The 17,920-nt window shown below is 38.1% G+C and overlaps 1 protein-coding gene across 7 annotated transcripts in view; it reads left to right on the forward strand.

Moving 5' to 3' along the window:
• The window catches only part of EYA3 (EYA transcriptional coactivator and phosphatase 3), a 104,504-nt gene that overhangs the window by 23,852 nt on the left and 62,732 nt on the right, over positions 1–17,920 (forward strand). For 5 of the 7 annotated variants that reach the window (XR_003433360.1, XM_027109479.1, XM_027109487.1 and 2 more), the window contains exon 2: positions 13,669–13,769. Coding sequence is in view for 5 of the 7 variants with exons in the window: in XM_027109479.1 (XP_026965280.1) it covers positions 13,737–13,769 (33 nt within the window). In the remaining 2 variants the exon portion in view is untranslated. Of the gene's footprint in view, positions 1–9,969; positions 10,023–13,668; positions 13,770–17,920 lie in introns of those variants that run through there. The other 2 variants (XM_027109480.1, XM_027109485.1) reach the window with 2 other exon arrangements.

Raw genomic sequence — 17,920 nt, forward strand, 5'->3', positions numbered from 1 at the left:
GCCCACATAACTTTAGGTTTTATTGTTTAGATTTATTTTTGGTAATTTAATACGTGTGAAGTGGTATCTTAAAAATATTAAAATTTATTCAGTTAGTGAGAATCTTTTTTCCAAAGTGCTGATTTGATCTTGGTTGTTACTTCAACTGTTTGTATCCTTTGATGGATGTGTATGTTAGTCATCATTTGCCGCATAACAGATGAGCAGTAAATGTTGAACTGGTTGGGTTTATTTTATTTTTTATTTTTAAAATTTATTTTTATTTTATTTATTATTTTTGGCTATGTTGGGTCTTCGTTGTTGCACGCAGGTTTCCTCTAGTTGCGGCGAGCGGGGGCTGCTCTTCGTTGTGACGTGTGGGCTTTTTCATTGCAGTGGCTTCTCTTGTTGCGGAGAATGGGCTCTAGGCACATGGGCTTCAGTAGTTGCAGCACATGGGCTCAGTAGTTGTAGCTCATGGGCTTAGTTGCTCTGTGGCATGTGGGATCTTCCTGGACCAGGGCTCAAACCTGTGTCCCCTGCATAGGCAGACAGATTTTTTAAAAAATTAATTTATTTATTTTTATTTTTGGCTGAGTTGGGTCTTTGTTGCTGTATGCGGGCTTTCTCTAGTTGTGGCAAGTGGGGGCTACTCTTTGTTGCGGTGTGTGGGCTTCTCATTGAAGTGGCTTCTCTTATTGCGGAGCATAGGCTCTGGGCACACAGGCTTCAGTAGTTGTGGTTTGCGGGCTCTAGAGAGCAGGCTTAGTAGTTGTGGCACAGGGGATTAGTTGCTCCATGGCATGTGGGATCTTCGGAGCAGGGCTTGAAACCGTGTCCCCTGCATTGGCAGGCAGATTCTTAACCACTGTGCCACCAGGGAAGTCCGGCAGACGGATTCTTAACCACTGCGCTACCAAGGAAGCCCTGGTTGGATTTATATTGTAGACATTAAGCTTTATCTGTCATAATTATTGCAGGCATTGCTTCCATTTGTTATATCCTTTTTTTGTTTGTTTGTTTTGTTTTTTCTTTTTGCGGTACGCGGCCCTCTCACCACTGTGGCCTCTCCCGCTGCGGAGCAACAGGCTCCGGACGCGCAGGCTCAGTGGCCATGGCCCACGGGCCCAGCCGCTCCGCGGCATGTGGGATCCTCCTGGACGGGGGCACGAACCTGCGCCCCCTGCATTGGCAGGCGGACCCCCAACCACTGCGCCACCAGGGAAGCCCTGTTATATCCTTTTAATTTTAGATTTGTATTTTTTCACTGCATGAAAGTATGTTTTACATAACCAGATCTGTCAATTTGTTGCTTATGCTTTCCTTCATTGCCCCAAATTTTATCTCTTTCCCACAGATGCAATAAATATGCTCTTCTGTTTTCTCCAGAATTATTTGCAAGCTTATTGGTTTTTCATATATTTAGAATTACTCATAGTGTATGGTGTGGTTATGTTTTTCTCCACATTGATATTCAGTTTTTCTGACCATTTTTTAAAAATTTTATTTATTTTTGGCTGTATTGGGTCTTCGTTGCTGTGCGCGGGCTTTCTCTAGTTGAGGCGAGCGGGGGCTACTCTTTGTTGCAGTGCATGGGCATCTCATTGCAGTGGCTTCTCTTGTTGCAGAGCACAGGCTCTAGGCGCACGGGCTTCAGTAGTTGTGGCTCGTGGGCTCTAGGGCTTGCAGGCTTCAGTAGTTGTGGCTCATGGGCTCAGTAGTCGTGGCACATGGGTTTAGTTGCTCTGTGGCATGTGGGATCTTCCCAGACCGGGGATCCAACCTGTGTCCCCTGCATTGGCAGGCGGATTCTTAACCACTGCGCCACCAGGGAAGCCCCCTGACAATATTTTTTTTTTTTGCGGTACGCGGGCCTCTCACTGTTGTGGCCTCTCCCATTGCAGAGCACAGGTTCTGGACACGCAGGCTCAGTGGCCATGGCTCACGGGCCCAGTCACTCCGTGGCATGTGGGATCTTCCCGGACTGGGGCACAAACCCGTGTCCCTTGCATCGGCAAGTGGACTCTCAACCACTGCGCCACCAGGGAAGCCCCCCTGACAACATTTTTTAAATAATGATTTTCTCCACTTATGAGCACTTTTTGGATTTGGTCATTATTTTGCTCTTTCTAGTCTCAGGGGTCTTTTTGTAGTTTTTTTTTCTTGTGGTAAGTATACATAACAAAATAAACAGTTTTAACCACTTTTAGGTATACCATTCAGTAGCATTAAGTACATTCACAATGTTGCACAGCCATCAGCACTCTCCTCTATTGTCTTTATTTGATATATTTCTACTTTAGTCTGAAAACATGATTGCTCTTATCCTCAGGCAGATTGTTTAAGTCTCTGAATCCCAGTTGCCCTGTCCATAGTATGAGGATGGTACCAGTTGTGTTTTAAAATGGCTGACAAGATAAAATTAAGTAAGGCAACGAATGTAAAAATACCTGGTGGATTTTATATGCTCAGTAAATGATAGGTCTCATATCCTCCCCACTGTAATTGATTTTAAAGACTGGTGTAGGGCAGATCTTCCTTAATTGCCTCTGTTATTCTCCTCCAAGATGTTCATTATTATTTTTGCCTAATTTTCAGTAAGAAATTTGTAGGTATTGGAATAAACCTTTGTTTACTTCTTGTTTGAAACCTATTGTAAGTGTTCTATAGATTGTGAAGCCCAAATTAGTATTTAGTATCATCCCCACTGACACTACTAAGTACTGTTCTGCAAGAGACCATAGAAATGTTTTCTTACGTTTTGAAATCATTTTCCTGACATCTTTTCCGATTATGCTTTATGAGGCCTCCTAGTTTATAAAATAGAATTTATTTTGAAGAGATATCTTTAGGCTTTATGTTTGGTACTTTGGGTGTTAGGACACTTGTTTCTGAATTAATTAATAGATCCTCCTTAGAAGAGATCAGTTATTGTTGAATAATAATACTTGAAGTAGTTTTCTTCAAGCCACCTAGAAGAGGGTATTTTGCTCTTTGTTTTTATTCTTGTTTTTATTCTTCTTTTATTCTTCAATATATATAATTATATTTGAGGACACCATGGTAAACATTTGCTAATTACCTACTTCTTTTATATCCTAAAGTAATCCATAAGTGATGATATACTACTTTTTTGATACCTTCTTCAGGCTACTGTTGTTTATAACTATTGTTGAGATATATTTAATTTTGGGAAACGTGCTGTTCATTTTCCCCAGGGAAACTTCTGTAGCCTTTTCTGTGGTGTGCTCTAAAAATACATAGAAGGCTTTGGAAGGGGGTAGTAAATAGACTTCTAAAATACAGTGTAGTCAATGGTCAAATTTATGAGCTACCTGTTTTCTACTTACAGCTGAACAAAAGATATTCAGTTAGGGCTTCCCTGGTGGCACAGTGGTTGGGAGTCCACCTGCCATTGCAGGGGATGCGGGTTCGTGCCCTGGTCCAGGATGATGCCACATGCCGTGGAGCGGCTGGGCCCGTGAGCCATGGCTGCTGAGCCTGCGCGTCCGGAGCCTGTGCTCCGCAGCGGGAGAGGCCACAACAGTGAGAGGCCCGCGTACCGCAAAAAAAAAAAAAAAAAAAAAAATGCAGTTAACTCCTGAATATCTCTGTGCACACTTTGCCATATGCAAATTCCCCTTCTAGGACCTATAATGAGACTGTTCTCTATTTTGACACTTCTCGTGATGTTGTAATTAAGAGTGATGTATACTTTGCTTTCATTGAAAACAATTTGACCTTTATTCTGTGTTTTAAAATATAAATATGTATTTACACAGTATATATATTTCCCCTTCCTATACTTAAGAGCTATAATAACATATTGAAGTAATCTAAGTTCTTGCTTGTGGCCATTTATAATTACAGGGTAAATAGTATGTTGAAATTGGTACAAAACAGAAATTTTGAGGTAGGAATCTAATGAGAAGTTTGAAATAAAATATTTGTTACTTTTTATTTCCCTTGTAATTTTTAAGTATTAAAAATAATGACTGTCATATTACAAAAGAATCCTGCTTTATGAGCGTGTGCAATCACAATGTTTAAAATTATGTGATCTTTTCAAACAAACCAAAATTCCTATTTTTTCATTGTTAGTATTTGCAGGTAGGGAAATGTGAAGTCTTAGGAAATACTATTTCTGTACTCAGTTACAGGTTTTCCCAGATTTCTGCCCGTGAAGGCATGTGGATACTGATAAATTCTCTCCAAAAAAGGTGGTAAAACAGCTGTATTTAGAAGCCAACAGTAAGAATTGAAACTAGAAAATTATGAAAAGACATTACTATCCAAATGCCTTGAAGGTACTTAAAACAAAAAGTTAACTCAGTGTATGTTATGTTATTTCATTGGCTGTTTGACTCAGTTAAAATTATATTCATTTACACTACATTAAGTATCCACTTTCCACTTCATTGTCAAGCCATTATATTATTGGATATTTCAAAAGATGAATCTCATTGAACGTAGAATTATGGCAGGTTATATATATATATATATATATATATATTTGGATTTTATTTTATTTTTTTTATACAGCAGGTTCTTCTTATTAGTTATCTATTTTATACATATTAGTGTATATATGTCAATCCCAATCGCCTAATTCATGCCACCACCACTGCCCCCCTCACCCCACCCCGCTTTCCCTCTTGGTGTCCATACGTTTGTTCTCTACATCTGTGTGTCTATTTCTGCCTTGCAAACTGGTTCATCTGTACCGTTTTCCTAGATTCTACATATATATGTTAAGATATGATATTTGTTTTTCTCTTACTGACTTACTTCACTCTGTATGACAGTCTCTAGATCCATCCACGGCTTTACAAATGACCCAATTTCGTTCCTTTTTATGTCTGAGTAATGTTCCACTGTATATATGTACCACATCTTCTTTATCTATTCATCTATCAGTGGGCATTTAGGTTGCTTCCATGTCCTGGCTATTGTAAATAGTGCTGCAATGAACATTGTGGTGCATAACTCTTTTTGAATTATGGTTTTCTCTGGGTATATGCCAAGTAGTGGGATTGCTGGGTAATATGGTAATCCTATTTATAGTTTTTGAAGAAACTTCCATACTGTTCTTCATAGTGGCTGTATCAATTTACATTCCCACCAACAGTGCAAGAGGGTTCCCTTTTCTCCACACCTGCTCCAGCATTTATTGTTTGTACATATTTTGATGATGGCCATTCTGACCGGTGTGAGGTGATATACCTCATTGTAGTTTTGATTTGCGTTTCTCTAATAATTAGTGATGTTGAGCAGCTTTTCATGTGCCTCTGGGCCATCTGTATGTCTTCTTTGGAGAAATGTCTATTTAGGTCTTTGGCCCATTTTTGGATTGGGTTGTTTGTTTTTTTTAATATTGAGCTGCAGGAGCTGTTTATATATTTTGGAGATTAATCCTTTGTCTGTTGATTCATTTGCAAATATTTTCTCCCATTCTAAGGGTTGTCTTTTCATCCTGTTTATAGTTTCTGTTGCTGTGCAAAAGCTTTTAAATTTCATTAGGACCCATTTGTTTATTTTTGTTTTTATTTCCGTTACTCTAGGAGGTGGATCAAAAAAAGATCTTGCTGTGATTTATGTCAAAGAGTGTTCTTCCTATGTTTTCCTCTAAGAGTTTTGTAGTGTCCGGTCTTGCATTTAGGTCTCTAATCCATTTTGAGTTTATTTTTGTGTATTGTGTTAGGGAGTGTTCTGATTTCATTCTTTTACATGTAGCTGTCCCAGTGGTTTTCCCAGCACCACTTATTGAAGAGGCTGTCTTTTCTCCATTGTATATTTTTGCCTCCTTTGTCATAGATTAGTTGACCATAGGTGTGTGGGTTTATCTCTGGGCTTTCTTTCCTGTTCCATTGATCTGTATTTCTGTTTTTGTGCCAGTACCATATTGTCTTGATTACTGTAGCTTTGTAGTGTAGTCTGAATTCAGGGAGTCTGATTCCTCCAGCTCCATTTTTTCCCCTATAGATTGCTTTGGCTATTTGGGGTCTTTTGTGTCTCCATACAAATTTTAAGATATCTTTGTTCTAGTCCTGTAAAAAATGCCACTGGTAATTTGATAGGGATTGCATTGAATCTGTAGATTGCTTTGGGTAATACAGTCATTTTCACAATATTGATTCCTCCAATCCAATAACATGGTATATCTCTCCATCTTGTTTCTGTCATCCTTGATTTCTTTCATCAGTGTCTCATAGTTTTCTGAGTACAGGTCTTTTACCACCTTAGGTAGGTTTATTCCTAGGTATTTTATCTTTTTGTTGCAGTGGTGAATGGGATTGTTACCTTGATTTCTCTTTCTGATCTTTCATTGTTAGTGTATAGGAATGCAAGAGATTTCTGTGCATTAATTTTGTATCCTGCTACTTTACCAAATTCATTGATTAGCTCTAGTAGTTTTCTGGTGGCATCTTTCGGATTCTCTATGTATAGTATCATGTCATCTGCAAACAGTGACAGTTTGACTTCTTCTTTTCCAATTTGTATTCCTTTTATCTCTTTTTCTTCTCTGATAGCCATGGCTAGGACTTCCAAAACTATGTTGAATAATAGTGTGAGAGTGGACATCCTTGTCTTGTTCCTGATCTTAGAGGAAATGCTTTTCAGTTTTTCACCATTGAGAATGATGTTTGCTGCGGGTTTGTTGTATATGGCCTTTATTATGTTGAGGTAGGTTCCCTCTATGCCCACTTTCTGGAGAGTTTTTATCATAAATGGGTGTTGAATTTGTCAAAAGCTTTTTCTTCATCTGTTCAGATGATCATATGGTTTTTATTCCTTAATTTGTTAATATGGTGTATCACATTGACTTGCGTATATTGAAGGATCCTTGCATCCCTGGGATAAACCCCACTTGATCATGGTGTATGATCCTTTTACTGTGTTCTTGGACTGTTTGCTACTATTTTGTTGAGGATTTTTGCATCTCTATTCATGAGTGATATTGGTCTGTAATTTTCTTTTTTTGTAGTATCTTTGTCTGGTTTTGGTATCAGGATGATGTTGGCCTCATAGAATGAGTTTGGGAGTGTTCCTTCCTCTGCAGTTTTTTTTTTTTTTGGTGGTACGCGGGCCTCTCACTGTTGTGGCCTCTCCCGTTGCGGAGCACAGGCTTCGGACGCACAGGCTCAGCAGCCATGGCTCACGGGCCCAGCCGCTCCGCGGCATGTGGGATCTTCCCGGACCGGGGCACGAACCCATGTCCCTTGCATCGGGAGGCGGACTCTCAACCACTGCACCACCGGGGAAGCCCTGTTGGAAGATTTTTAATCACAGTTTCAATTTCATTACTTGTGATTGGTCTGTTCATGTTTTCTGTTTCTCCTGATTCAGTCTTGGAAGGTTATACCTTTCTGAGAATTCGTGCATTTCTTCCAAGTTGTCCATTTTATTGGCATAGAGTTGCTTATAGTAGTCTCTTAGGATGCTTTGTATTCTGCGGTGTCTATTGTAGCTTCTCCTTTTTCATTTCTAATTTTATTGATTTGAGTCCTCTCCCTCTTGATGAGTCTGGCTAATGGTTTATCAATTTTGTGTATCTTCTCAAACAACCTGCTTTTAGTTTTATTGATCTTTGCTATTGTTTTCTTTGTTTCTATTTCATTTATTTCTGCTCTGATCTGTATGATTTCTTTCCATCTGCTAACTTTGGGTTTTCTTAGTTCTTCTTTCTCTAGTTCCTTTAGGTGTAAAGTTAAGATTGTTTGAGATTTTTCTTGTTTCTTGCAGTAGGCTTGTATTGCTATAAACTTCCCTCTTAGAACTGCTTTTGCTGCATCCCATAGGTTTTGGATCCCCGTGTTTTCATTGTCATGTGTCTCTAGGAATCTTTTGGGTTTCCTCTTTGATTTCTTCAGTGATCTCTTGGTTTTAGTAACGTATTGTTTAGCCTCCATGTGTTTGTGTTTTTTACGTTTTTTTCCCGTGATTGATTTCTAATATCATAGCATTGTGGTCAGAAAAGATGCTTGATATGTTTTCCTTTTTTTTTAATTTACCAAGGCTTGATTTGTGACCCAAGATGTGATCTGTCCTGGAGAATGTTCTGTACGCAGTTGAGAAGAAAGTGTAATCTGCTGTTTTTGGATGGAATGTCCTATAAATATCAATTAAATCTATCTGGTCTATTGTGTCATTTAAAGCTTGTGTTTCCTTATTAATTTTCTGTCTGGATGATCTGTCCATTGGTGTAAGTGAGGTGTTAACGTCCCCCAGTATTATTGTGTTACTGTCGATTTCCTCTTTTATAGCTGTTAGCAGTTGCCTTATGTATTGAGGTGCTCCTGTGTTGGGTGCATATATAATTGTAATTGTTATATCTTCTTCTTGGGTTGATCTGTTGATCATTATATAGTGTCCTTCCTTGTCTCCTGTAACATTCTTTATTTTAAAGTCTATTTTATCTGATATGAGTATTGCTACTCCAGCTTTCTTTTGATTTTCATTTGCATGGAATATCTTTTTCCATCCTCTCACTTTCAGTCTGTATGTGTCCCTAGATCTGAACTGGGTCTCTTGTAGACAGCATATAGATGGGCCTTGTTTTTGTATCCATTCAGCAAGCCTGTGTCTTTTGGTTGGAGCATTTAATCCATTCACTTTTAAGGTAATTATCGACGTGTATGTTCCTAGTACCATTTTCTTAATTGTTTTGGGTTTGTTTTTGTAGGTCCTTTTCTTCTCTTGTGTTTCCCACTTAGAGAAGTTCCTTTAGCATTTGTTGTAGAGCTGGTTTGGTGGTGCTGAATTTTCTTAGCTTTTGCTTGTCTGTAAAGCTTTTGATTTCTCCATCGAATCTGAATGAGATCCTTGCCGGGTAGAGTAATCTTGGTTGTAGGTTCCTCCCTTTCATCACTTTACATATATCCTGCCACTCCCTTCTGGCTTGTAAAGTTTCTGCTGTGAAATCAGTTGTTAACTGTATGGGAGTTACCTTGTATGTTATTTGTCGTTTTTTCCCTTGCTGCTTTCAATAATGTTTTTTGTCTTTAATTTTTGTCAGTTTGATAACTATGTGCCTCAGTGTGTTTCTCTTTGGGTTTACCCTTCCTGGGACTCTCTGCACTTCCTGCACTTGGGTGGCCATTTCCTTTCCCATGTTAGGGAAGTTTTTGACTGTAATCTCTTCAGATATTTTCTTGGGTCCTTTCTCTCTCCCATCTCCTTCCGGGACCCCTATAATGTGAATATTGTTGCGTTTAATGTTGTGCCAGAGGTCTTTTAGGCTGTCTTCATTTCTTTTCATTCTTTTTTCTTTATTCTGTTCTGCAGCAGTGAATTCCACCATTCTGTCTTCCAGGTCCCTTATCCGTTCTTCTGCCTCAGTTATTCTGCTATTGATTCCTTCTAGTGTATTTTTCATTTCAGTTATTGTATTGTTCATCTCTGTTTGTTTGTTTTTTAATTCTTCTCGGTATTTGTTCTTTAATTGTTCTAGGTCTTTGTTAAACATTTCTTGCACTTCTCAATCTTTGCCTCCATTCTTTTTCTGAGGTCCTGGATCATCTTCACTGTCATTATTCTGAATTCTTATTCTGGAAGGTTGCCTATCTCCACTTCATTTAGTGGTTTTTCTGGGGTTTTATTTTTCATTTGGTACATGGTCCTCTGCCTTTTCATTTTGTCTTTCTGTTAGTGTAGTTTTCGTTCCACAGGCTGCAGGATTTTAGTTCTTCTTGCTTCTGCTGTCTGCTCTCTGGTGGATGAGGCTATCTACAAGCCTTTGCAAGCTTCCTGATGTGAGAGACTGGTGATGGGTAGATCTGGGTGTTGCTCTGGTGGGGAGAGCTCAGTAAAACTTTTATCTGCTTGTTTGCTAATGGGTTGGGCTGAGTTCCCTCCCTGTTGGTTGTTTGGCCTGAGCTGTCCCAGCACTGGAGCCTGTAGGCCCTTTGGTGGGGCTAATGGCAGACTCCGGGAGGGCTCACACCAAGCAATACTTCCCAGATCTTCTGCTGCCAGTGTCCTTGTCCCCGCGGTGAGCCACAGCCACCCCCCCGCCTCTGCAGGAGACCCTCCAACAGTAGCAGGTAGGTCTGGTTCAGTCTCCTATGGGGTCAGTGCTCCTTCCCCTGGGTCCTGATGCACACGCTACTTTGTGTGTACCCTCCAAGAGTGGAGCCTGTGTTTCTCCCAGTCCTGTCAAAATTCTGCAGTCAAATCCCGCTAGCCTTCAAAGTCTGATTTTGTGGGAATTCCTCCTCCTGGTGCTGGACCCCCAGGTTAGGAAGCCTGACGTGGGACTCAGAACCTTCACTCCAATGGGTGGACTTATGTGGTATAAGTGTTCTCCAGTCTGTGAGTTACCCACCCAGCAGTTACGGGATTTGATTTTATTGTGATTGCGCCCCTCCTAACGTCTCATTACAGCTTCTCCTTTATCTTTGGATGTGGGTATCTTTTTTGGTGAGTTCCGGTGTCTTCCCGTTGATGATTGTTGAGCAGTTAGTTGTGATTGTGGTGCTCTCGCAAGAGGGTGTATGCGCATGTCTTTCTATTCCACCATCTTGAGCCATTCTCAATGTCAGGTTATATTAATGGTAAGAAAATATCAAAATACACAATTAAACTCTAGAACTAGTACATGGAAGTGAGAAAACTAAGGTTTGTATGGTAATTCTGTACTTTTTTTTATTATCCAGTACTGGAGCACCTGTCTGTGTTATATAACACTTTCATCTGGTGGTTAGTAAATGTGACTTTCGATTGTAAGCATGTGCCACTTGTAGAAAATGGTGTAAGATCTTAATATTAAAAGTTTTATTATCACATTGATAAATGCTAGAAGCATGATAAATACTTGCGTTCTTTTCTCTAGTATATTTTAGGTGTTTGACATTACAAAATATTGGAAGGAAGGAAGAATCCTATATTGATGGAAAGTAGTATCTTAGATGCATGTTGTAATGGAATTACATAATTTATAGTCATTATTAATATATTTTATATACAAGTATACCAGAATGTATGTTTACAAACTTCACATATATCACATGTTGCCAGTAGAATCCCAGAAATTCTGTAATAAATCATATGCATCCTTTGTAGGTTGCCTTTTTTTTTTGTTTTAAAATTATCAAAATTATTGGTGGTCATTGATTAATTACTTGATTTTTTTTAAGGTTTTTTTCCAAATGTAGAAATTATCTGTGACCCTTTTCTTTCCCTAAATTGAAAAATGAAGAAGATAAAGGTGATTTTTAAGATGGAAACAACAGAAGGTGCTTATTTTCAAAGAAGAAATAGAGGTAGAAAAGAATGTCTTCCAATCTTTTCCCTTAAAGAAGGTTTTCTTTCAACTTATAGAATTTATCTCAAGAAAAATAGAAAGCTGTTCCCTTTCTGTTATAAAATCACTGTAATATTACCATATTCCTAAGAAACAAAATTCAAGATTTTAACATTTTGTTTTATATGGCTTGAGAATTTATTTCCCCACTATTAAGAGTAGTATTTCTTACCTTTTAAAACCCATGACTGGGCTTCCCTTGTGGCACAGTGGTTGAGAGTCCGCCTGCTGATGCAGGGGACACGGGTTCATGCCCTGGTCCGGGAAGATCCCACATGCCGCGGAGCGGCTGGGCCCGTGAGCCATGGCCGCTGAGCCTGCGCGTCCGGAGCCTGTGCTCCGCAACAGGAGAGGCCACAACAGTGAGAGGCCCGTGTACCGCCAAAAAAAAAAAATAAATAATAAGTAAATAAAGCCCATGACCCCTTTTGATTTATAAAAAAATCTATGTTCTCCTTTAACATTGTTCATATTTTTAAAATAAATTCATTTCTGTGTTTAAGACAAAAATTAAAGGACATGTTATTAGTACCTTTTTTTTCTTTTTTTTTTTTAACACAATTTTTCTTACTTTCCTCTTGTTTAGGCGTAGATTTATAACCCTTCCTCCATGAGAAAGAATATCCCTTCCTTCTCCTTTGCTGAGAATCTACTAATTAGAGATTGCAGTCATTACAGTTATGGCTTTCAATTGAGTAAAACCTGGGATATTATCACTTTTTGTTTAGAAGAGATCTGGTCACACAAAAGTTTAACAAATGAGGTATTAAAGGCATTACATTTCTCTAATGATTTGACCCTAGTTTGCTTTTCCTTTTGGGATGAAATCATATATGTATTAAATACATTGTGTACATTGACACTGTTAAAATCCCATAAAGACAAGACATTTCATTTTAAAACTAAAACAGATACAAGCTGGTAAAACGAAAAAACAGTTCATCTTTCACAATTGTGAATCAGTTTCACGTCACATTGGTCGTGCTCTTGTGAGTAGAGCAAAACAAATGCAGGGAAGATAGCTTCTGTGAGCTTCAGTTATTGCCTGCTGTAATTCTGCAGTACTAGTTATCTACGTCATGTAGTATGAAAACTTAGCTTTTGAGGCTCTGTGTATGAGTTACACGTGAGTGCATTGAGCATCAGGTTCTTCTGACCTTTAAATTTTTTTTTCTTTTGACATTCTAGATCGGGGCAGGGAGGAAAGCTGTGTCAGAGTTGGACAATTTTGCGTCTGATTGTGTCCCCTATGTGTTTTCTCTCCTTTTCCCATTCTAGAGTGTGACTCTAAAATAAAGTGTGTTGTATTACACCAGAATAGAGCAGTATTAGTGGAGTGGTGGTAAATGGGTGTAAGTGAAGTTTTTCATTTCCCTTTTTATTCATTACTTCTGCAATAAGACTCTATACTTTAGCTTTGTCTGGTAAGTTGGTTACAGTGGTTGGTAAAATAAGTGAAAACAGGTGTGACCTGAATTACATGCATAAACAATCACATCTGTTTTGGAGAAGTGCTACTTTCATTTTTGTTAAATAGAAATGGAGCTTATAGTTTTTATAATTATTTAGTTTTCTAACATCTTTCTATCTCACTCGGCAGCAGGCCACAATAAGGTGTTCTTACCAGTAAATGTGGGGCTTAGAGTCCTATTTCTCTTTTTTAGTTTGAAAACCAGGACAGGAAGAGCAGGGTCTGAGAAGGTAAAGATTTTGCTTAAATAATTGACCAGGCAATACATGTAGTGGAGCTATTTCAGGATAAATTGGGTCCTAGCTCTACATGATTATTTTCCTTAATTCTAAAATTCAGTGTTTCACTTTACTTATTTATCTGCATTATTAAGATAGATCCAGAAGAGTTGAGTTTTCCTTTAAGCTGATTACATATATACAGATAGTTGGTTGCGAAAATATTTATTTGATATTCCAGTTTGCCCTATTTAAAGTGATTGTGTGTTAACAGTTATGTAAATGTTCCCCATTAAAGCAGGTTAGATGTTATCATAACTTCTTGACTGGCTAAGCTAGTTTTTATCGTTTTTTAATGTAACCCTAATTCTAAAAAAACTTGTGTTTTAGTTAATTGCACATGGCTGCTATAAAGTGTTTAATGCGTTGGGCACTATAGTAACCATGTTTTAAGTACAGCAGAAGTGGCTCCACGTGTTGGCTTTTGCAAGGAATTATAAAAGTCATTGTGTAAACCTATCCTGACTTGGTGCAGCATGTCCATTTTGAAAAGCCACGTGCAGATTTGAGATTTTGAGATTGGAGCTCACGTAGAAAGATTGAGGTAGCAAAATATTTTTAAAATTATTCTCTGATGGCCTCAATGATAATGCTTTAAGAGTACATAAAGTTTTGAATCCCCCCTCTTTTTTAAATAGACTGTGAAGACTGCTGAGAGACACTTGCAGTCCAGTCACATAAGTGTAATAAAGAAATATTGGTCCTCATGGAAGAAGAGCAAGATTTACCAGAGCAACCAGTAAGTATTTTCTTTAACAATTTAAAGTTGATTGTAGAAAAGCTAATCTTAAGAGATGTTAAATATTATTCAGTTGTACTACAGATTCTAAATCAGAAATAAAATTAAGGAAAGGACTCCTTAATACTTTCCTTCTAAGAAACGATGTTCTGTGTTCCTAAATTCATATTTTGCTAACTTAATGCCAAGGACTTGCTTAGAAAATTCAGCATTACAAAATAAATATTGTCTTTAGAAGTGTCATTTAAAAAAAGCAATGGCTACTCTTACAGTTTTTAGAAAATAAAAGAGGACATCTATTTACCAAACAGTATATACCATTTCTGCCAGAAAATCTAGTTTTATCATTACCTAAATTTCCCTGACTTAATTTTTTTTTTAGTAGTAGTAGTTGAAGAAAGTATAATTTGACCACTAGCTAATTCTTAAAAATAGATAAGACCCTCGAGAATAGGTTGAATTCTTAATTTCTTTTAAATATTTAACATAAATAAATAAAATCATTTTAAATGTCCCCAAGTGATACAGATTTATTGCCTTGCCATGGCTTTTTTGTTTTTTCCTAAGTGCTTTTTGACCCTTAGCATTTAAAAAAGGAAGGTAATAGTAATCATTCTATTAAGATACTTTTGTGTTAAAGAATCTTTTCCTTTTGGCTTGACCTTCTTTTTCTGAAATTAGATAAATACTGATTCAATTTGCTCTCCTGAATGAGCCTCTTGCATTTTATATTAAGAGAGAATATAGAGTGGTACATGTTTACCTCCCTATGAAAATCCAACCTAAAAAACTTTGAATTTTGAAAGCAGATAACAGGGTATGTTTTTCATGTTGTAGATGTATTCTTTACATCAGTGATACATTTTTAATATTTTACTTTATGTTGAGACATACTGGTGCATACTGGTGATTCTTTTGCTATTAGTCTTTTAGCCCCTCACTTAAGTATAAAACTAGGAAGACATAAGCAGTTGGTAAAAGGACCTTTTGAAACATTTAAAATGTCATCCCATATCCCTGGTGGAACATTAATAATCAGGGAAATGGTAGGCTTAAAAATCATCCTCAGCGGTGTATCTAAGATATACACTATAAGAACAAATAGCTGAATTAGAGACACTAAATGTACCAAAGAAGATTCTGTCATTGAGTTTTTAATATAGTAAGACAAAGGTCTAGTCATAGTTTCAAAAGACTTATGTAAGTGTTGACATACTGTTGAAATGAGTATTGTTGTTAGTCACTCCTTACCTATTTAAGGTAATGAGAATTGTGAAGCTGACCTGCTGGTGAGTCATTTTTTCCTCTCTGCTTCATTTGTTTGCTGTTCTGTTCAGTATCTATAATATGATGTGCAAAATCTGATTGTTACTTCAGAGAGAGTTAAGAAATTAAAGTGCTTTAAAAACAAATTTTCTGGGAATTCCCTGGTAGTCCAGTCACTAGGACTCTGTGCTTCCACTGCCAGGGACCTGGGTTCGATCCCTGGTTGGGAACTGAGATCCCACAAGCCAAGTGATGTGGCCAAAAAATTAAAAAAAGAAATTTTTTTTTAAATACTAAAAAAAAATTTTTTTTAAACCCACAAATTTTCTGCTGACTATAAATGGTGATTGTCATGAGGCATCTTTTTTTTTAATTGATTTGTACCTGGGTCTTAATTTATAAATTTGTAAAGGTGATTGAGTGACTACATGAAGAGGTCAGTGCCATTGAAAAAAAGAAGAAAAAAGAAAGTTTGGACTTCTTTGGTGGCACACTGGTTAAGAATCCGCCTGCCACTGCAGGGGACACTGGTTCGAGCCCTGGTCCGGGAAGCTCCCACGTGCCGCGGAGCAACTAAGCCTGTGTGCCACAACTACTGAGTCTGTGTGCTACGACTCCTGAAGCCTGGGAGCCTAGAGCCTGTGCTCTGCTACAAGAGAAGCCACCACAATGAGAAGCCCGCGCACCACAACGAAGAGTAGCCCCTGCTCGCCGCAACTAGAGAAAGCCCATGTGCAACAACGAAGATGTAACGCAGCCAAATAAATAAATAAATTTATTTTTTAAAAAAATTTCATGTTACATTTCTCTTAGAGATGAGAGATGTAGCAGACCACACAGGGTCACGGGGGTAAGCACCAGTGTCATTCAGGAGGCAGAGATGCATAGGGGAATTGTAAGAGAATGCATAGGCTACAGCCTTAATTGAGGTTTCCACAGGCAAGGTGAAGCAACGTAACATAGGGTAATTGTTTATTTAGGATTGGCTAGTTTGAATAATTCCAGAGGGTTTTGGGGTATAGAAGCTATCACTAGGTATCTGGCACTGGGTTGATTTCACAGCAGGGGAATATGGTTCAGAGTATGGTTCAGAATATAGGCTCTAGATTGCAGGGGAGATGTAAGCAACTTTGGCTCTTAGTTTGGCACTGTGATTAGTGGGTGCCGAACAGACAAATATAGAATCTAAGAAAATATAGAGCATTTATTAACTGTTAAAAATAATTAGAATAAGAAGAGTAAATGTCAGATGTTGAGGAGTAAAGCTAATTTTCACAGGCTGTAGTAGAAATCTAAAACTTGAGTGGAAAGAATGGTCCTGTCCCAAGTTGCTGATGATAAAGCCATGCTTTAAAAAAAAAATTATTTTATTGAGGTATAGTTTATGAGGTATATACCACGTTATGTTAGTTTCTGGTATACAGCAAAGTGATTAGTTATACGTATATATAATAATTTGCATCTTCTGATCCCAGACTCCCAATCCATCCCTCCCCAACTCCCCTCCCCCTTGGCAGCCACAAGTCTGTTCTCTATGTCTGAGTCTGTTTCTGTTTCATAGATAAGTTCAGTTGCATCGTGTTTTAGATTCCACATATAAGTGATATCATATGGCATTTGTCTTTCTTTTCCAACTTACTTCACTTAGTGTGGTATCTCTAGGTCCATCCATGTTGCTGCAAATGGCATTATTTCATTCTTTTTTATGGCTGAGTAGTATTCCATTATACACACACACGCGCACACGTGCGCGCGCACACACACACACACACACACACACACCATACCTTTTTTATCCATTCATCTGTCGATGGACATTTAGGTTGTTTCCATATCTTGAATAAAGCCAAGATTTTTAACCCTGCTGTTTACTTGTGTATAAAGAGAGATGTTGCTGATGAGCGTTACTATTGGAGTTATTTTAATCACATTGTCTCTTCCTTATTGAGTTATCCCTTTCTTGTTTCTGTACTACTTGCTAGCTCTATCTCAAGATTGTTCCAGTCATTGTTCACAATACAACATAAATCCTAGCCTCAGGTTCTCTTTCACTTTCCCCTATTGCCAGTCAGTCCTCAATCCTCTGCAGTCAGAAATGGTTCTATCTATGGTCATCACTTACCTTGAAATCACTCCATCTTTTTACCCTAGTCTTCATCTTTCTCAGCTACTCTGAAGCAGCTCATATTATTGTCCAAACTAGAACTCTTTTGTAGAGTGAAAGGAGGCACTAACCAAACTCGGTTTTAGGATAGGAGGTATAAATTAACACTGTTCCTGGCAAACTGGAAGCACTTAAAAAACTCCTTTATAGCTATCAGGGTGCTCTTTGAGCTCAAGTTTTAAAAGGACATATATACATAGGAAAAATTTTTAGAAGAATATACACGAAACTTAATACTGAAGTCATGGAGGTTTGGGGGCAGAATAAGGTCTTTTATATTTTATTTTATACATATCTGTATGGTTTGGGTTTCTAAAAATATGAGCATATGTGCCTTTTGTATTTAAATATTAAAAAGAAATTAGTAATACTGTAGACAAAAGAGGTGGTACATGATTACAACCACAGTGTACTCTAGGCTAAAACATGGAAAAGGAGTGAAGCTTGGGAAATATTGTTGATTGAGAGCAATGAAAAGGACCCTAAAATTTGTATTTTTGTCTTGGAGAATAAAAGGATGGAATAAGTGGCTAAGAGAGAATGACTGTACTCAACCCCTAATTTCTTTTTGTCTTATCGATAAAGGAGAGTAATCTTTGGCTTCCCTGGTGGCACAGTGGTTGAGAGTCCGCCTGCCGATGCAGGGGACACGGGTTTGTGCCCCGGTCTGGGAGGATCCCACATGCTGCGGAGCGGCTGGGCCCGTGAGCCATGGCCGCTG

The sequence above is a fragment of the Aethalodelphis obliquidens genome, unplaced genomic scaffold (genome assembly GCF_003676395.1).
Source record: "Aethalodelphis obliquidens isolate GAN/ISIS:26980383/991018 unplaced genomic scaffold, ASM367639v1 scaffold9, whole genome shotgun sequence".
Taxonomy (NCBI): Eukaryota; Metazoa; Chordata; class Mammalia; order Artiodactyla; family Delphinidae; genus Aethalodelphis; species Aethalodelphis obliquidens.